At 48.7% G+C, this 19,886-nt stretch overlaps 8 protein-coding genes across 8 annotated transcripts; 5 read left to right on the forward strand and 3 right to left on the reverse strand.

The window, feature by feature from the left end:
* Positions 1-207: 207 nt before the first annotated feature.
* Positions 208-1,689, forward strand: PEX2_046370 (putative transcription factor TFIIE complex alpha subunit; the record flags this gene model as incomplete). The annotated part of the gene is made up of 3 exons (XM_016741912.1): positions 208-302; positions 355-450; positions 528-1,689. The coding sequence occupies 3 exons, from the start codon at positions 208-210 to the stop codon at positions 1,687-1,689; spliced, it is 1,353 nt and encodes a 450-aa protein (XP_016603142.1).
* Positions 1,690-1,881: 192 nt separating this feature from the next.
* On the reverse strand, positions 1,882-2,973 carry PEX2_046380 (Male sterility, NAD-binding; the record flags this gene model as incomplete). Its single annotated transcript, XM_016741913.1, has 1 exon — positions 1,882-2,973. One exon carries the CDS (start codon positions 2,971-2,973, stop codon positions 1,882-1,884), a length of 1,092 nt encoding a protein of 363 aa, XP_016603143.1.
* A 736-nt stretch (positions 2,974-3,709) lies between these two features.
* On the reverse strand, positions 3,710-5,485 carry PEX2_046390 (Cytochrome P450; the record flags this gene model as incomplete). Its single annotated transcript, XM_016741914.1, has 1 exon — positions 3,710-5,485. The coding sequence occupies one exon, from the start codon at positions 5,483-5,485 to the stop codon at positions 3,710-3,712; it is 1,776 nt and encodes a 591-aa protein (XP_016603144.1).
* A 1,453-nt stretch (positions 5,486-6,938) lies between these two features.
* Positions 6,939-8,699, forward strand: PEX2_046400 (cytochrome P450; the record flags this gene model as incomplete). The annotated part of the gene is made up of 4 exons (XM_016741915.1): positions 6,939-7,146; positions 7,196-7,224; positions 7,307-7,516; positions 7,596-8,699. The coding sequence occupies 4 exons, from the start codon at positions 6,939-6,941 to the stop codon at positions 8,697-8,699; spliced, it is 1,551 nt and encodes a 516-aa protein (XP_016603145.1).
* A 920-nt stretch (positions 8,700-9,619) lies between these two features.
* On the forward strand, positions 9,620-12,430 carry PEX2_046410 (uncharacterized protein; the record flags this gene model as incomplete). The annotated part of the gene is made up of 2 exons (XM_016741916.1): positions 9,620-9,843; positions 9,919-12,430. The coding sequence occupies 2 exons, from the start codon at positions 9,620-9,622 to the stop codon at positions 12,428-12,430; spliced, it is 2,736 nt and encodes a 911-aa protein (XP_016603146.1).
* A 465-nt stretch (positions 12,431-12,895) lies between these two features.
* PEX2_046420 (class I SAM-dependent methyltransferase) lies at positions 12,896-13,600 on the forward strand (the record flags this gene model as incomplete). Its single annotated transcript, XM_016741917.1, has 1 exon — positions 12,896-13,600. The coding sequence occupies one exon, from the start codon at positions 12,896-12,898 to the stop codon at positions 13,598-13,600; it is 705 nt and encodes a 234-aa protein (XP_016603147.1).
* A 19-nt stretch (positions 13,601-13,619) lies between these two features.
* On the reverse strand, positions 13,620-14,690 carry PEX2_046430 (D-mandelate dehydrogenase-like dehydrogenase; the record flags this gene model as incomplete). The annotated part of the gene is made up of 1 exon (XM_016741918.1): positions 13,620-14,690. One exon carries the CDS (start codon positions 14,688-14,690, stop codon positions 13,620-13,622), a length of 1,071 nt encoding a protein of 356 aa, XP_016603148.1.
* Positions 14,691-15,100: 410 nt separating this feature from the next.
* Positions 15,101-19,176, forward strand: PEX2_046440 (Hydantoinaseoxoprolinase, N-terminal; the record flags this gene model as incomplete). Its single annotated transcript, XM_016741919.1, has 3 exons — positions 15,101-16,073; positions 16,140-18,274; positions 18,346-19,176. The coding sequence occupies 3 exons, from the start codon at positions 15,101-15,103 to the stop codon at positions 19,174-19,176; spliced, it is 3,939 nt and encodes a 1,312-aa protein (XP_016603149.1).
* Positions 19,177-19,886: the final 710 nt, after the last annotated feature.

Genomic DNA, 19,886 nt, shown 5'->3' on the forward strand with positions numbered 1-19,886 from the left:
GTTCGCTCACTAGCTCAGCGCTGCCTGTCGCTTAAGCGCAACTCTCACTTCTGTCGTGGAACCCCTCACTCCTTTCGCTGCTTTTGATCAAAGCATGCTTGTCTTGTCCAATATCTGAACCCTGCGACTTCTCGCCTTGCGCTCCAGTTGAATTCTCTCCCGGCCTCCTTCTCGACTACCATCTTTTGCTCCGGAGCTTCTGCAACCATGGATCTTTCAAAGACGCTTATCCGAACTGTGGCGCGTGCCTTTTATGAGACCCGTCACATCTTAGTTGTCGATGCGCTCTTCCTACATTCAGTGTATGATGAGAGTTGATCTCTGTTGAATGGTCACTTTGCTGACCAGCTACAGTCTTCACGCTGAGGATCTAGCCTTTTTGATGGGAATGCAACAGAAAGATCTTCGCAAGCTTTGCGCCAAGCTTCGAGAGGATCGCTTGATCGGAGTGTATGTCACTCCTCCCTGATGTGACCTTGAACTCAGGGTGGAAAACACAAAGCTGATCTAGTCCATGTTGAATATAGGAGCACACGCGCCGAGATCCGTGATGGGTCTACTCGCCCAGTCAACCGCGAATACTATTACATCCCCCTACACCCGGTCGTCGATGCGATCAAATTTAAAGTCTCGAAGTTGACAGCCATCATCAAAGCGCAATATACCCCTAGTGAGGAGCGCAAGGAATACATTTGTGTCCGATGCAAATCTGAGTGGACCGAACTGGATGTACTGAGTTTAGTTGGAGATGAAGGATTCGAATGTCAAAATTGCGGCGCCATCCTGGAACGGACGGAGGATGTCAAGGGCGCGGAAGGAATGGACCGTACGGGTCACGAGAAAAACAGTAAGCTCATGGCACAGCTAGACAACATGCTCAAACTGCTCAAGCAGATTGACTCGGTCGAAATCCCGCCGAATGACTTTGAAACCGCGTGGGATCACAAGGTGGAGGTCATCCGAAACCAGAACACACACCCAGTCCGTGCCGCGATTGCTGTTCCACCCAAAGCCCAGGATATTACACGTCCCAACGCCAAGACGGATGCCGCTGCACTGGAGATCTCTCTCACCTCAAGTGAAGAGAAGAGTGCTGCCGAGCAGGCTGATGAGGCCGCTCGTAAAGCAGCACTCGAAAAGCAAAACGCGCTCCCAGTTTGGCACACACATTCTACAGTCAATGCAGCCCAGGCTGGAAGTGCTCAGATCAAGACCGAGGTGGGTACCTTGGTGAAGCCTGAGCTTGCGGATGAGGACCAAAAACCCAGCGTGGATGCCTTGGACGACAAAGTCGCCGCTTACTACGCCGAAATGGAGCGGGAGAAGGCACTGCAGGCTCAAGCAGATGCCAGCAGTGCAGACGATGACTCAGACGAGGAAGACTTTGAGGACGTCGAGGGAATCTCCGGCCCAAGCGGACCAGGTACACCCGCGATGGCTGGCGGAGTCACCAGTGTCCCTACTACATATTCTGGGGGCGCTGGCATCAAGCGTGAACTCGAACCGGCCTCCAGCGTCCCTCCATCATCTGCTGGGACTCCGTCTACCCCTGCTGACGATGGACCTGCGGCAAAGAAGATCAAGGTCGAGCCTGAGATCAAGCCTGACCCTGATGCCAAGATTGAGGTCGAGGTCAAGAAGGAGGCCGAGGAATCTGATGAGGACGATGAAGAATTCGAAGATGTATAATGAAACTATTAAAAAAAGCCAAAATTGGCGCTGGCGCCGAATAATTATGGCGGACTGGGAAGCCCTGGAGGCTTGCAAACTGAAATCACGCATAGCCATAGAATTACATTTTACCCAATCGTCAGTCAGTACAGAAAATGAACACAGTTTTTTTTTTCGATTTTCGATTTTGATTTCGACAAAGCTAGTATACTAAATTTTCGCTTTAACGGAATCCTGATAGTATCGTTTGATGACTCTTCGTGCCCTCTCATCACTCTGAGCAATATGGTTCATCACGAAGTAGATGTCTTCCGTTCGACTTCGCAGCTGCTCTCCGAAATTGACCTTATTGAATAGTTGCAGCTCTTTGCAACTTTCGATCAAAGGATTCTGGCTAAGAGCGACAGTCTTATCCTCATAAAATTCGAAAGAAGACCCAAGGATTACATAGAACTGAGCCAACCAATGTTGCTCATCAGACTTCCAGTCCAGGTCCTTCCAATACAAATCAATATTCCTCGGTAAGCGACGCAGCGAAACCGCTGAATCCCACCAATTGATGAATTGATGTCGTCCTCGCTTGCCACTGACTGCATGAACACAACCGTTGGTCCCCACAGCTAAATGGGCGAGCAAACGATCAGCAACCACGTCGACTGGAACCTCATCAATAGAAATTTGGGAACTTTGTCCTACTGCTCTCGTTGCAACCAGAGCCATACCACCGGGGATCAATGCGAGCACAGCAGCGATTAGTGTCGATGGGCTCGACAGTGGGACGTTGTACCCAGGAACTGGAAAGTTTTGTGCTGGTCCTATGATAGAAGGGCGCAAAATGAGAAGTTTGTCCTGAGCACCGCTTTGAGTGAACCGATGGAGAAGAAGTCGCTCTGTGAGGTTCTTTGCATATGCATAGGGCCATGGGAAGTCGTGGGCTTCATACGCATCACTAGAACCAGTCTCCTGCACCTGTATCCACTCTTTCATGACACTTGAACGATCTTTGGGATTGGGATCGTAGATATCTTCCTTGATCTCGACTTCAATGCCTTCGCCCGTAGATGGTAGGTGGCCATTGGAATATGCAGTTGAGACATAAACAAAGCGATCCAAACTCGGGCAGGTCAGAGCAATATCTGTCATCCTTTCACTAGCGCCTGTAATCACTTCTGATAGTTCGTCGAGGGATTTAGCAAGATTGATAGAGGATGCCGAGTGAATTATAACATTGACTTCTCGTCGAAGTGTGCTTAATTCATTCTGGGGAAGTCCGAGGTCGGGTGAGAGGATGTCACCATCCATGACTGTGATTCGATTGGTGCTGAGGAGGGTTTCGACTGTTGCCGATGATAGTGATGCTGTCCATTTTGATTGAAGTTTTCTATATTTCGAGTTGTCAATTATATTTCTCTGCAAGGTTTGTGTCTGGGGCTGAACTGACCCTATACCCCCTCTGCATAGCATGTATACGTGACCCACGGATGTTTGCGTGAGCAAGCGATATACAATAGCAGTTCCCAGGAAGCCAGTTCCCCCTGTGATGAAGATAGTTTTGTCATTGTAGTAATCCCACATTTTGTATAGAGATCGATATGAAATCAGATATCGTACAGAAGCTTGTAGGCGAGACTCGATTTATCTAAATTGGAAAATATTATTACTCGTCGCCCTGCTCCGATTTAAAGTTTAAGGAGTTAGATGCGATCTGCAAACCCCTACGTTCTGCATTCCAAGTAGATATGTTGTACTCTCCTCAACGTGCCATAGTCAACTTATCGGTGTTGAGCAAATTCCCATCGGAATATCCCCCTAAAATTTCCGACGGAGATATCCTTGATTTGTAGCCATGCTGAATAGAGACTTGGTATTTGACTAAAGGCAGATCGTTGTGGATGCTTTCAGACTCAGCTCCTAGGACCATTCGGAGTCAAGTCCTCCAAAGAGGAGAAATATTCAGTAATGGCTTCTTCTTCTTATTCTTATTCTTCTTTTTCTTGCAATACATATTTGTTACTCTCACAAATGCAACCGTCTACTTTTATTTCCGCCTAGTTAATCGCACCGGAACACCTCCAGTCTTGCTAGCATCATATATCCCCTCCATGACTAATGTCATTTTGGGAATACACCCACTCATTACCGTATCCAGCCTCCGCTCAACATCCTCCCGCTGCTCCCCAGCAAGCGGCACAGCATCTATACGATGATGCTGCAGGAGCTTGAGCATAACCGCCACAAACTCAACCTGTGCCATCTTCTGCCCCGGACAAACACGTGGGCCATGACTCCACGCAAGAAAATACCCTTTAGGCGGTTGGTATAACCGCCTTGGAGACGTGTCAGGATTGATCCAGCGAGAAGGCCGGAATGTGGATTCGTCCGAGAGTCTTTGATCATCTGCGACCCATGATGGATCCGAGCACCGGTTGATGTCGGGCCACACTTCTGGATCAAGGTGCAGTGCAATGATGTTGATAGTCACCGTAGAGTTGGCTGGGAGGTGAATGATACCCTTGGATGTCTTTAACGCTTGTGGTGCATCATTTGTCCTGAGGATGCGGATAATAGGTGAGTATAGTCGTAGTGTCTCAAGCATAACGGCCATGATGCGCGTCACCCGCGGAAGGATGGAGGTATACTGTAGAGTTTCTGACGCGTCTGTGGGTATTAGGCTGTCGACCTCTTCGAAGAGCCACTCTTGCCATTTGGGATATCTGATAAGTAGCATTATCGCGTAGGAGATGGTGTTTGCTGTTGTTTCGAATCCCGCTGCTGTGAATAGGAAGAGGTTGCCGTTTAACTCTTCTTCGCTGAGGCTGTCATCCGTATTTCCTTGTTCGGCTGATGCTTGGAGCAGTTGGCTCATGATGTTACCTCTTCCTAGAGCTGTCTTTTTCTTGAAAGTACGGTGACGCTCTTTATCAAGTAAGCTTTTGGTATGCATCGAGAACTCGCGCTTGCTAATGCCTAGCTGCTTCAACCACTGATACCCCGGTAACCAGGATGGCCAGTTCAAAAGAATATTGGTTGGGATAACTATCGGCCCAGCGACAGCGCCCATTACCACTTTGGAGGCTTCAATATATGTCGTTTTAAACCCTAGCATAGGTTTCTCGCCATCTTGACTCCTCCATGGAACCTTTGCGCCCATCCCAGCCTCGCTCAGCACATGAATCGTAACACGCTTGATCATATCAAATAACTCATTTGACTCGGCAGAGCTTCCCCTCTTCTCGGAAGCAGCGAGAATAAGCTCATCCAGCATACCAGTGGTTTGACATACGGTCGCATCAAAGACAGTCTTAGAGATGCGCTCGTTGATAACGCTCGCAACAACCTTGCGCTGCTTCGCCCATCTCGTGCCATTTGTGGTGAACACATTGTGTCCAAACTGGGCGAGAAGCAGACCGGTGATGGTAGGAACCTTGAAATCACCCGTACGTTGCAGAACCTCCGAAGCGACGACTGGATCAGCAGTCCAAAGTTCTAGGGTTCCGCAAGTAGCAAGGAAGAATGACCTGTCGTCGCCTTGTGGGGCTGCATATTCATCGAACGGACGACGTTTCTCATGGAATTCCCAGCCATATATCACCAGCGTGAGACGGTTGTAGATCCGCGTGGGGAGAATACGTCGCAACCATGGGCGCAAAGGGACAGATGTTAATACCCAGATGATATTGTTTTGATTTACTGGGTAGATCAGAAATGGCAGGCCGATACTTCTTGCAGCGTTGATATTGTTTAATAGCCGGTATGCAAAGGCCGAGAAGTATACTAGCACTAGTGTGCCGATGATACCAATGTAAACGGGCATCCTCTGAACTTGAGACAACACATCCAATGTCAGGCTAGCAGAGATAGCGTAAGGAGAAAGAGAGGATTCCACACTAAGAGATGTACCTCGGGCAGATTATACGAGCGCTCAGGCGTGAAAACACTCGGCGTATGGGCGGGTCTCCTTCTAGGATTCTGTTCTATGCAAGCCACGGGATGTAATATCGGAGGGTGAATATATATGAATGACTATACTAGCCATTTTTCACGATGTAACGTGGATATATATTATCTCCATTACGAGTGGGGGGTGTAGTGTAGACGTATTCCTTTGCCGAAAACGGCAAGCAACCTTGGAAAGCTTCAAGCAAAGGCGGAAGATATTCTAAATTTATATGTCCAGATTAGGGCTGTTATGCCACTTAAGTTATCACCTAGTTTGTATTCTATTGAGAATGAAATAGGTTTTCGTTTTAGGGCTTCTATTCCACCCAAGGACCCCTCAAGGAATGTCCTCTACCAGCCAGGTCTAACATTATCAAGAATAGGACCGTTGTTAACCTTAAAAGATTGATTTGAATGGCGCTGGTCGTGGTCAGCAGGGACGCCATGAATCCCGAATCCGCTTCGATTTCGCACAATGCCTATACCGTGATGGTTGATCACATTGGACATCGGCCCGCCAATAGCCACCAAACGATGTTCTGGGAATCCCCCTCAAAGGATAGGATGATCGAGAGACTCATAGAGAGAAGCGAGTTCTACCAATAGTGTCGTCGCTTGAGTTTCTTATCTTCCGAAGTCCTCATTTCGTATGCATTGGTTAATTGGCATAAGGCATATAAGGCCCAACAGCAATACACAATACGGACAAGTTTAGCTTATGCATGCTCATAAACTGCTTGATGCTAGTTATGCCTAGGTAAATCTAGTGCGGTTTTCCATCGCAGAAATGTTTAGAGTTTGTATTGGTGAGCGCGGGGTTGCACTGGCGTACTTTTGTGCAAGTCAACGCACAGAACTGAGTGGGGTGTTCTTTGGGTAAGATAATGAGGAAATGTACAAATTAGAGTCCTTCGTTGCAATGCGGTAGATATGCCCAACAAAGAGGACCCAAGATGAAAGGACATGCAGAGTGCTCGCCGATGCTTTTGCGAATAAACTGGGACAGATTGCAACATAAAGAAGCTATGCAGCTTCCCCACTCAGAGGCATGAGACAACGATACATATGCAGTAACACTTGCCATCATGTCTATGGCTGTATTTACAGCATAAAGGAACGCTTCATTATTGCTTGGCTAATCATGAGATTATTAAGTCCCAGTTTAGACCTCTTGGAGTCATGACGATGCTTTTGGCAAAACGGTCAGCCGGGGGGATTTTCATTCGAGCTCGGAGTTTCTTATGTTTTGTTCGAAGTATATATTCAAAGTCCTCCTTTGCCATCATTTGGCTTTGCTAGCATAGAAAAAAAAGTCTCAGTATAACACGATGGCGACTACACTATTCTGCTTATTTTTCTTGGCAGCTGCTAGTCTTTATGGCTTGGGCCGAGTTGTATACAATGTCTTCTTCCACCCACTGCGGAACTTCCCTGGGCCTTGGATGGCTGGGGCTACGTCGAGTTGGAAAGCATACAAGGAAGTTATCAAGCAAGAGTCGGCGGTTCATGAGCTGTTTCATCTCCATAAGAAATATGGTACGATGAAATTGGGACTCTGAGGCATTTTCTTTAACATACCTAATAGGTGATATTGTCCGCGTTTCTCCGAACGAGGTAAGTTGCCATAATCCCAGCAGTCTACACTTCCCTCTCTGGGTTATAGAGCTCAAACAGGTCTAACACTCACCTATCACAGCTCCATTTCGGAAGCCCAGGTGCGTTCCACGATATCTATCATAGCAGCAAAAGGTGGGACAAGGATACGGGTCTTTACCGAACCCCCGGCGTTTCATCCGGGTCATTCACATTCTTAAAGTATGCTCAGGCAAAAGAACGACGGGAGGTTATTCTTCCTATTTTCTCCAAGAAAGCTATTAATAGTCTTGAGCATCTCGTTTGGCGAAATGTGAGTAGTGTATTGCTTTATTTCCTTTTGCTGCCGACCTATATAATCTCTTAACTATCGCTAAATCATCGATTCCCAGGCAAATCACCTTGCAACTTCCATCGCCAAAACCAATGCATCAAAAAGCTCCGTCGACCTACTCTATGCATTCCGATCCTACACTCTCGATACCATAATGTGCTTCACATTCGGAAACTGCATAAACGCCCTCGATGCGCCGGCATTTAGCGACCCTCTGATTCTAGCCATGGACGCCAGTCTTCGTATGCTGCCCCTCCTGAAGAACTTCCCTATAATCCGAGACCTTATCTTCGCTGTGCCACCAGCCCTGATTATGCGCTTTGTCCCCAACGCCCAGAAACTAGCACCACGACTATACCAAGTCCGTGATCTTGTCCAGAAACAGCTTCATGTCGTCTTAGACTGCCCTTCAAAGCTCGAGAACGTGCCTCACGAGACCCTCTTCCACCGCATGCTTGACCCGGAATCATACCGGAGCAAGGAGGTCCTGAATCTGACAGAGCTACACGACGAAGGCTTCACACTCATCTTCGCGGGCGCCAACACAGTAGCCGACACGCTACTCATGGGCCACTGGCACGCAATGCAGAACCAGACCTTGCTAACTCAACTGAGAGCCGAGCTCCTCACTGTCTGGCCCGACGTCGAAAAACAGCCGTCTCTGACAGATCTCGAAACCCTACCCCTCCTCACAGCAACAATCAAAGAATCCCTCCGCTTTATCCCGTCCGGCGTATCGCTGACTCGAGTCGTGCCACCAGGAGGCGCCGTGATAGCAGGGCAGCAGATTCCCGGCGGGACAGTGGTAGGCATGGCAATTTTACACGTGCACCAGAGCGCCGAAGTATGGGGTAAAGATGCGCTTGTGTTCCGACCTGAACGGTGGCTGGAGAGCGCGGAGCAAGCAAATGCCCAGAATGGGAAGAGTGAATTGGATCATTGGCTGGTAGCGTTCAGTCGAGGGCCACGCATGTGCTTCGGTATGAACTTGGCCTGGGCGGAGATGTATATCGCTTTCGCGACTATGATTCGCCACTTTGACTTGACTATTGATGGCACGACGGAAGAGGATATGCAATGGCGGGAGTGCATTGCGGCTTACTATCCTAATAGGCACTTGCATGCATGGTGTCGTCCGGTTGGGTCTGGCAATATGAAGTAAGAAAGCAGTGTTTTTGGAGCTTTGTGGTACGAGACACAGGTCTTCATGTCCCTAGACAAGCAGGGATCATGATTGGGGCTCGGGAAATTGAGGACGATATCAGAGAGATAGCTATTACCGCGCAGTATTGAAGATGAAAACTATCTTACATACGGAGTCCACGAAGGGCACAGGACATACACTAAATTAAAGCCTTAAACAACTCAATTTTCTAAACTTCTAACATACATTCCCATAAAAGTACGTATAGACACCATGGAGGATATAAATCATGGTTCTTACCCATTGTACTATCTTTATCCCCGATGCAATGGGAAAGGTTATGGATGGCCAGTTTATTCTTTCTTCTTAGAATACAGAAAGTCTGCCCTTCTTGATCTTCCCGTAGATCCATGACTCAAAGATTTCAATATTGCGCGATAGTGTACTCCGTATATTATTTCCCTATTGCGGACGAGTCGCCAAATACAGGTAAATAGACAATTAAACAGTTGAATTGGCTGTCAATAGTAAAATAGTAAATTTCCACGTCGATACATTGAAATATCTATGAATAGAATGTGCTGAATCACTGTTACCCCTGATTTCCTCCGAAAAAGCTCCGAATATACACAGGTACCTAGCTAAGCTTCTACCGTCGGTTAAACTCACCAGATACCATTTTTTTGTCGGCGAGCGCATCGGCATTGGTCTCTTTTCCAGCCTCAGTGGGGCATTGGGTGGATTCATCGCGAATTATTGCTGAATGTCGGATGATAACATCTTGATTTTTGCCTCAACACGAGAACTTGCGTCATGAGATGCTGCAGAAATATCATGTTTAATATCAATTGAACGTCTGCTGCTTTTCCTGTTGTTAATTCACCACCACACTCGTTTATTTTGTTTCAGCGACCCCGTCCGGGTCTGGTGTTTGGACGATGAAGTCGACTCACCCTATCTCCTTATTGCTGCTGCTTCTGCCATTGAATGTAGCTGCAGAGACTGAGGTGATCACAGGAACCGATGTGACATGTTCGTGGAGTCATAATGTTGCTCAAAACCCATCTTTCGAGCTCGGGTCCCTCTCTCCTTGGGCTGTCTATGAAAGCGAGGGCACTTCAACTATTGTGGCAGACACTTCTGATGACGGGGGCTATGTTGCGTGAGCATCTCCTGCATATAAATTCAATTATTATGAGGTTGTATATCTTTACTGACTCAAATTTGGAACAAATAGAGCATTGACACCGGCCACTTCAGGATGGGGCTCGCTCTACCAGAGCTTGACCGACCTCACCGTAGGACAAACATACGCACTGTCCTTTGACTATAAAATTGCTTCTGCTGCTAACTCCGGAACCTGCAATTTCTATTTTGCGGTCAACGGCGTTTTCGGCACGAGTCGCATCACCACAACTCCCATGGGATATGTTGCGTACTCGGGATCTTCAGCAACCCCAGCTTCTTCATCGTGGAGGACCCTGTCGACGACATACGCACCTACCAGCACAAGCCTCGACTTGATGCTTTTTGTGATTTGTAGCGGAAATTCTCGCGTCCCTCAGGCTATGCCTCAAGTCTACTTTGACAATGTTCAATTTAGCAACGATAATGTCGAAATCGAGACTTGCACTACATCTACTTATACCTCGACGGTCACTATTGCCTCTACTTCGACTCCTGTCAGTATATCATCGGCCGTGGCTACTAGCTCCGTCGTGGTCTCGTCAGCTGTGGTCGTCTCTCAAACGCCTTCCAGCATACCTGCTGCGAGCACGTCGTCGTCGTCTGTGATTGTTGTGTCGAGTTCTACTCAAACCGAGTCACCAAAGACTTCTACTAACCCTGTCGTTGCATCCTATATACCCACTTCGAGTACTCCATCTAGCACTCCTTCCAACACTCCTTCCAACACTCCTACCAGCGCACCTGCAGTGATCTCCTCGTCTATTGTATCGCCTTCAAGTGTCGTATCTTCGACAAAACTACAATCCTCATCGGTGGAAGTGCCGACTCAATCAAATCTGTCGCCTAGTTTCTCCTCCGCAACCCCCACAAGGCGACCATTGCCTTCTAGTTCGAGGATTCCAATTTCCCATACGTCACCCTCGGCTTCACCACCGAAGCAATCATCGACTGTTCTGCCTTTGTCGGTTCCCAGCCTGTCAAGCGGAAATCCTAACTCCATAGGACAATCTTTACCTTCGAACTCGGGAATTCCAATCTCCCAAATAGTCATTCCTTCATCACCGGCTACCGCAGCCCCCCAATCAACGGCACCCGTTAATTTGCCCGTGCCTCGGCCAAGCGCAAGCAACGATGCTTCTTCGATCCACGTCGCTCCATCGGCCCAGACCACATCTGTTGCATCCATCAGCGTTATAAGCACAGTCGACATTGATGGTTCCTCAAGCCTTGTCCCTATGCCCGCCGCACCCGGAGCCACCACCACCACCACTGTTGCCACGATTCAAACCTCAGCCAACTCGATGGCAGGGACAAAGACCTCCCCCTTGACGATCGGTACCATGACGGTCATTGAGACACAACTCAGCCTGCTACCAACTGTAACAGCTGAGCCACTGCCTGGAAATGAAGGAAGCGCTTCAAACCTTGGTTTCACGATATCTACTGTTTTTAGCACCCGGACCGCAACAATCACAGCTTGTCCCTCCAGTGTCCATGATTGTCCCGCTTCCGCCAAGTCTACCTACATCACAACCGAAACCATTGTGGTTTCAACTACCATCTGCCCAGTCACTGCCGTAGAAGCCACTACCGCCGCCGCCCCCCAAATAACAGGAAGCACGGGCGCTGGAGATATCGCGTACACGACATCGAGTGTGTTCAGTACTCGGACAGCCACAATTACAGCCTGCCCTGTCAGTGTCCATGATTGTCCCGCTTCCTCCAAGACTACTTCTGTGACAACGGAAACTATCCTTGTATCCACTACCATCTGTCCTGTCACTGCCACTGTCACTGCCACTGCCACCACCGCCGTTCTTTCTGTGGGAGCAGGAACCAACCCCGTTGCGGGAGATATGACCACAGAAACTCTTTTGACTACGGTGACCAAGACCATCACCGCTTGCCCCTCTACGGTGACAGACTGCCCTGCTTCTCAGAAACAGACATACACCACCGCCGAGACTCTCGTTGCAGGAATCACTACGTACCCAGTTTCCTCTGCTAAGGAGTCTTCGGCTGCGAACGACTTCGATGTTTCGACTACGACTCTTTCACTTGTGCTCGTTGGAAATGGAAGCAGCAAACCTACAGAAACCGGAACCACTATTCTGATCGAACCGACAGTGTCTGCTTCAAAGTCGACATTTGTCTATGCTGATTCCACTTCGTTCGAAGTTGCAGGATCCACTTCCGCTGCGCCTACAGTTTCGACGTCAGGATCACCTGTTGATGTTGATGTTGATGTTTCGGCCCAGGCTACAGAGTCCCAGTCCGCCGAAGCAGCTGGTAACTCCGTTTCTGCTTTACAGACCGCAAGCGCGGCCATCCATAATGGAGTTAACGGCTCTACACACTCCTTCTCCGCTCTCATTCCAACAACCGCTAGCAGCAGCACTCTTACTTCCTTGAAGAGCTCTGCTACTACCTCAGCGACATCCACTCAGATAAATAGCGATGTTACTGCCGCACCTAGTGTCGCGTACACTGGTTCTGCGTTGGTTCTTCGTTCCGAGTGGTTAAAGGTGGTTGGCGGTATTTTCCTTATTTTGCTCGTTTAGATGGTCTTAGGATACGAAAAGTCGTAATAATTGTGAGACTCTTTTGTAAATATATGATCAAGACCTTTAAATACTGATATATTGCCTACCTGATGTGCTAAAAGCTAACGTTAGTCACATTCTTTCGACTCAATATCATCACCAACACGTGCCCCTTGCCAAACGGAAACTCAGCCCCCTGTCCCCGGTGCCGAAATCCTCTGTTGGACCACTCTTGTGTCTCCCGAGGGAACTCGGCTGGTTGAGGAACAACCTCAGGACATGATCCTCGGTGGAACTCTCTAATAGAGAATTCAGGCTCTACTGGTTGGATGGAATATTCATTGAAGGGAGTGGGGATAGAAGTCTCCCCGCTAGTGGGTTCCGTTAAGCGGAACCAACCTACTGAGACCGCCCTTGATTTTCTCCGGCAGGTCTTTTTCATAAAATCTCCTCCTTACCTCTCTGCTCGCACTATCTCCAAACATGGCAGAAGCATGCCATAACCTTCCCCCTGCAACAGAGCTCTCCAATGCAGAGCGCTTCAAAGCTACGCACCTCGCTGCGCGCCACGGCAACTACCACCAATATTACGCCAAGTTCCGCGCGCCCACCGTTCCGGATGAGCGCCTTTCCATTCTCCCACCAGACATCCTCCGCAACGCTCGAGTCATTGACCTAGGCTGCAATGCGGGTAAACTGACCTATGAGGCGATAGCGCACTGCGGCGCGGCCGCATCAGTTGGCGTCGATATCGACCCGTGGCTAGTCGAGCAGGCGAAGGCGGCGTACCCGGAAGGGCCATGTACATTTGAGCACTTTGACTTCGTGAATACGCCCGCGTATACAGGTACCGCACTAGGCAAGTTTGACGTCGTCTTACTACTCTCCGTGACCAAGTGGATACATCTCAACAACGGGGACTCCGGGATATTAAAGCTATTTGCGCATATACAAAGCATACTGAATGAGGGGGGTTATCTCGTCGTGGAGCCGCAGCCTATGAGTAATTATGCGAGGGCCTCAAAGAGGAATAAAGAATTGAGAGAGACGTATAAGACCATCCAGATCAGGCCACCGTTCGAGGATGAGTTGAAAGCGCTGGGATTTGAGAGGATACTGCAAGTTGAGAGGGACGAGGAAGGGTTTGCGAGGCCTGTACATGTTTGGAAAAAAAGTGTAGTATCATAATTTGATCAATGGAGATGGTTCAAAATGAGTTGGGCGAATTGACTTGTAACATAGAGGGTTCTTTAATCATGTTCACAGGGCATGCGGGCTTTCCAGTCCGCAGGAACGATTCTAGATTGTCCCAGGTTTGTCTTTCAAAATTGGCCCAACTCGTCTTGGAACAAACTCCGATATGAGGCAGCAAAGTCACCATCCAGTTCTCTCTCAGTTTCTCGTGAACCACTGGTTCATTTTCGTGCACATCAAGTCCTACGCCAACCACTTTTCCCGCCTCGAGAGCCAATATCAAGGCATCCTCGTCGATCATTTTGCCACGAGCAATATTCACCACTCGGAGACCGGTGCCTTTGGCCAACTGAAACTGTTTATGCGACAGGAGATGGTGCGTACTCTGGGTGTAAGGTGCAGCAATAACAATGCAATCAACGGCTGAAATCATGCCTGTCAGATCGGCATAGTACTGCGCACCTCCCAGCCTCGCTTCTGCCTCCTCTTTCCTTTTCGGGCCGTGATATGCAATTTTCATCCCCAGTGCATTTTGGCACTTTTCGGCAATCGCAAGCCCAATGTCACCCAGGCCGACCACACCCAACACCATCCCGGCCGGATCGACTGCCTTCAAGCCCAGCTCTCGACTCTTCTGCCAATCGTATCTTGCACACCACTGTGCGAAGCTCAGATAGCGGAATGTCTCGAGCACCAACATGAGTCCAGTGTTCGCGACGGCCTCGGTACATGCATTTGGCGTGTTACAGAACCAGATTCCCCGGTTGGTTAACGCGTCGATATCTGCCGCATCATATCCGTGTCCGCTACAGCAGATGAGTTTTAGGCTAGAAGGGAAATGTGGCACAACTTCGCTGGCGAATAGGCGATGGGATGCGTATGGCCCTGCTTTCAGCCAACCGGTGCGGACAATGGCGCAGATGTTGCTATATAGACCGCCAGGTTGAAGGCGAGCGATGAAGTCCTCGACGGAAGCACAGTCATATCTTAGAATTGACACTTTTTCGGAGAGAGTCTGGCGTCGAACATGGTCGATTTGCTGGACGGTAGATTCGACCAGCAAGATGGTCGGGATTTCCGCCATAATTCACACTCGAGTCCGGCAAAGAAGGTATAATTTCTTTGTTTTACACACACTAGTAGATAAGGTACAGCATGTTTATCTTTACATACTGATATGCCTGCATGACAGTTTATCGGCGTTATCACATATCTGCGCGGGGTCGGCTTCATGCTGGACTTGCCGGTCGACGATCCTGGCTATCCCGGCCCTCACCCCCGCTAGCCGAGTGGATCCACGATTGTACAGTACACTTGACGGGCTTTTGCAGTGCAAGCCACGGGCTGGCGGCTTTTGTTCCGATATTGGAAATGCGGAGTAGTCGCAATCTTCGGGTCCCTTGGTCAATGACCGGCCATTATAAACAGCGGTTGTTCATCACGTAACTGCTGTTGGAACTACTGACTTTTAAATTCTCATAACACGAACACAAGATGACAAAAGCTGGGATCCGGATTGCGATCGATCGAGGCGGTACTTTTACCGACGCCTGGGCCCAAATCCCAGGACATGCCTCCGATATTATATTCAAAGTCCTATCCGAATCTCCCGAGGAATACGATGACGCACCCACAGAATGTATTCGACAGATTCTGGAAATTGCAAGTGGCTCTCCAGTGCCTCGAGGGACCCCTCTGGATCTGACTCCCGTTGAGTCCATCCGGATGGGCACCACGGTTGCTACAAATGCCCTGCTTGAGCGAAAAGGCGAGCAAGTCGCTTTGGTGATTACGAAGGGCTTCCGCGACCTACTTAAAATCGGCAACCAGGCTCGTCCCAACATTTTCGATCTATCAGTTCAACGTCTTGCCCAACTCTACGAGACGGTTGTGGAAGTCGATGAGCGAGTCACCATCGAAGGTTTTTCAGAAGACCCAGATCCTAAGCCCATTGATGCCAATGATTCAGATTTGTACATTGGGTTAACAGGAGAAGCGGTTCGGGTATTAAAGACGCCAGATCTGGACGCTGTTCGGAGTGACCTCTACGTGCTTTGGAACCAGGGCTATCGCTCTGTAGCTGTGGCCCTGATGCACTCATATACCTTCCAAAAGCACGAGCTTGCTGTAGCTGCCGTGGCTCGGGAGATTGGGTTCAAAGTGGCCGTTTCTTCAGAGCTGCAAACAATGGCAAAGTTGATACCACGCAGTCAATCGGCCGTTGCGGATGCATATCTTTCACCAGTGACTCAAAAGTACTTGGACGGATTCCGAAAGGGGTTCCAAGGTGAACTCAGAGATGAACATGCCAAGAAGGTGTTTGTCAACCAGTCTGATGGAGGACTTACATCTATCGCAAACTTTTCTGGTTTGCGCGGAGTGCTCAGTGGACCAGCTGGTGGTGTGGTTGGTATGTCCAGGACGTGCTATGATGCCGAAGACAAGACACCGATATTAGCGTTCGACAGTAAGTTCTGACCTTTACATACCAGGATAATTATCCTGCGTTTGAACCGCTACTGACACTACACAGTGGGTGGTACAAGTACCGATGTTGCTCGGTATGCTGGGGCCTTGGAACATATATTCGAAAGCACAATTGCACAAGTCACCATCCAGACACCACAGCTGGATATCAACACCGTCGCTGCAGGGGGTGGATCAATGCTCTTCTGGGAGAATGGCCTGTTCAAAGTCGGCCCTCATAGCGCAGGCGCTCACCCTGGCCCGGCATGCTACGGGCGAGGGGGTCCTTTGACCGTGACCGATGCTAATCTCTTCCTTGGACGAATCATCCCGGACTACTTCCCCCGACCCCTAGATATGGCCATCGTGAAGGAAAAGTTTACTTCCTTGGCAGCCACCATTAACGCAGAGAAAGATGGACTATCTCAACTGACTGCAGAAGAGGTTGCAGTGGGTTTCCTCTCAATCGCAAATGCAACCATGACTCGCCCCATTCGAACATTGAGTGAAGGCCGAGGATTTGAGACCGCTGCACACAATCTATGCTGCTTTGGTGGAGCCGGTGGCCAGCATGCGGTTGCGATTGCGCGAGACCTCGGTATCCGACGAGCCCTGATCCCGAGATATTCGAGTATTCTATCTGCCTATGGAATGGCTCTTGCGGATGTGGTGGTTGAGAACCAAGAGCCCGAAGCTGCTGCATTCACTGTTGATAATATCCCCAAACTCCAAGAAAGGTTTGAGAGATTGAAAGATGCGGGTGTTGCAGGACTTGTTTCTCAAGGATTTTCAAAATCGCAAATATACCACGAGTTATTCCTGAATATGAGGTACCAGGGCAGTGACACAGCTTTGATGATACCCCGACCGGCCAACTTTGAAGAGTTTGGTGATGCTTTCGCCGCTCGCCATCAACAAGAATTCGGATTCACACAGCCTCGGGAGATCCTGATTGATGATGTTCGCGTGCGGAGTATTGGAAAGGGTATGGATGTCGCCCTTTCTAGCGCTTCCGCGGAAATGAAGAAACTGGCAGACTCGCCCCCTGCTACCCCGGTTGCTCCCGAGAAGAATGTCAATGTCTATTTCGAGCAAACCGGCTGGATTGATATCGGGCTTTATTCACTCAAGGATCTATCCGTTGGTACTCGTATCAGCGGACCCGCGATGGTCATCGACAAAACTCAAACAATCGTTGTGGATCCTGCTAGTGAAGCTGTGATCTTACCAGAACATGTGGTGATTGAGATCTCTGGAATAGAAAAGCCGGAGATCAACATCGCCGATGCGGTGGATCCTGTCCAGCTCAGCGTGTTCGGACATCGATTCATGAGTGTTGCCGAGCAAATGGGCCAGACCATGCAGAAAACCTCAATTTCGGTGAACATCAAGGAGCGATTAGACTATTCGTGTGCCGTCTTCTCTGGCGATGGCAGTCTCGTCGCAAATGCCCCTCACATTCCCGGGCACCTAGGCTCTATGAGCTATGCCATCGCATACCAAGCGCGCCGATACGGACCCGGAGAGTTGAAACCCGGCGACGTTATTCTCAGTAACCACCCTAGCGCTGGTGGTACACATCTGCCAGACCTGACAGTCACTACACCCGTCTTTGATGATGAGAAAAACCCGACAAAAATTTTATTTTTCGTCGCCAACAGAGGCCACCATGCAGATATTGGCGGCATTCAGCCGGGTTCTATGCCCCCAAATTCAACAGAGCTTTGGCAGGAAGGTGCGGCAGTGGAGTCTTTCAAGATTGTGAAAGAAGGAGTCTTTGACGAGCCCGGCCTTCTCGAGGTCCTGGTTGATATCCCAGCTTCATATCCGGGTTCGAGTGGCACTCGCACACTGCGCGACAATATTGCCGATCTTAAAGCCGCGATCGCATCAAACAATAAGGGCATTCATTTGATTCGGTCCTTGATCAAGGAATACACTTGGCCAGTAGTTCAGTACTATATGGAAGCAATCCAGGAGAATGCCAGCCAGTCTACGCGTGGGTTGCTCAAGATCATCGCGCAGCGGTTTGAAGGACAACCTCTGGAAGCTATTGATTACATCGATGATGGGACGCCTCTTGCATTAAAGATCACGATCGACCAAGATACGGGCGATGCAGTATTCGACTTCACAGGCACTGGGCCTGAGCATTTCGGAAATTTGAACTGTCCACCAGCAATCATGTATTCTGGGATCATGGTAAGTGCAAACATTTGTCTGAGACATCAAAGCTTTGAATACGAGCAAGTCGTTCTAACCAAACCGTATAGTACTGTCTTCGATCAATGATCTCATCAGATATTCCTCTCAACCAAGGCTGTCTGAAGCCTATTAAGCTCGTATGCCCACCCAACACACTCCTATCGCCTTCGCTCAAAGCAGCGACCGTGGGATCGAATGTGGAAACATCACAACGCATTGTCGATTTGATCTTCAAAGCCTTCCGTGCAGCTGCCGCGTCCCAAGGAACATGCAACAATCTCACATTTGGCTACGGTGGCACAAATCCAGTCACAGGAGAAGTAGTCAAAGGGTTCGGATACTACGAGACCATCGCTGGTGGATCCGGCGCGGGTGCGGACTGGGATGGTGAAAGTGGCGTGCACACACATATCACCAATACCCGAATTTCTGATCCTGAGATCTTTGAACGGCGCTACCCGGTCATTCTCCACGAGTTTTCTATCCGCAAAGGAAGTGGCGGTGCCGGCCGGCATCGTGGTGGCGATGGTTGTATCCGCGACATCGAGTTCCGATTACCTATGCAGGTCTCCATTCTATCTGAGAGACGTGTTATCCCTCCATATGGCATGGCAGGGGGCGACGAAGGCCAGCGTGGAGTGAACCTATGGTTGAGAAAGTATCCTGATGGAACGAGCAGAACAATCAGCTTGGGTGGCAAGGCAACGACACACATGAATACTGGCGATCATATCATCGTTCATACACCTGGAGGTGGTGGCTATGGAAGAGATCCAAACAAAAAAGATGAGGTGTTCATGGATATTTTCAGGATTCATGAGAAGTTTTCCCCTGGATCGTCATTGCTACGCACGCAGGGTAGTTTGGCTGAGAGGAATGCGACGGCCGTGGGCAACTGAGAGACATAAGGCAAATGACCACACCACTTGCAGGTGTATTGAGATTATGGATATGATATAGCTTTCAATAAACTTTATAGTTTGCTGCAATTCAAATTACGATGCTTCAACTATTGAGAGAGATGTTTCGGCTATTCAACTGCTTTGCAAGTAGACCTCCGCAAAGCCCAACCCGCCCCAACCCACCGGTGGGCTGGCTATTGGCCCTGGGCCCGGGGTGAAATCCCACTGGGCTTTAAATAGGGGCCCAATAGGGCCTAACAAGCACTGGCCAATATAAATTTTCCTAAAAGCGTGGATTTTTTAATTGCCTTATGTTTAGATCCTATTTCTAGCCTTTAATTCAAGATAATATTCAATTGTTTTGATGAATTTGTTGTTAGATATTAGTTTAATCTATATATCACGATTAAAAGCATGAGTAAATTAATTATCTAGATATTTATAAATCATAGAAATCCTCTTAGAAAGTAGTAACTAGTAATCCTTTACAACTTCCAAATATATATATCAAGTATCAGAATATTAATATCAACATTTTTCGCGGTATCTCAACCTCTACCGGTCGGATTTTGTTTAAAATTGAAATATATACTCATATAGCTATTGATCTATTTTATATTACAGAAATTCAAGCTCTGTATAATATGTAGAATGTTAGAATACAGCGATTATAAGATACTAGTTGAACCCCCTAAATGGGCTATAAT

Source organism: Penicillium expansum (assembly GCF_000769745.1).
Source record: "Penicillium expansum strain MD-8 chromosome Unknown contig147, whole genome shotgun sequence".
Lineage (NCBI taxonomy): Eukaryota > Fungi > Ascomycota > Eurotiomycetes > Eurotiales > Aspergillaceae > Penicillium > Penicillium expansum.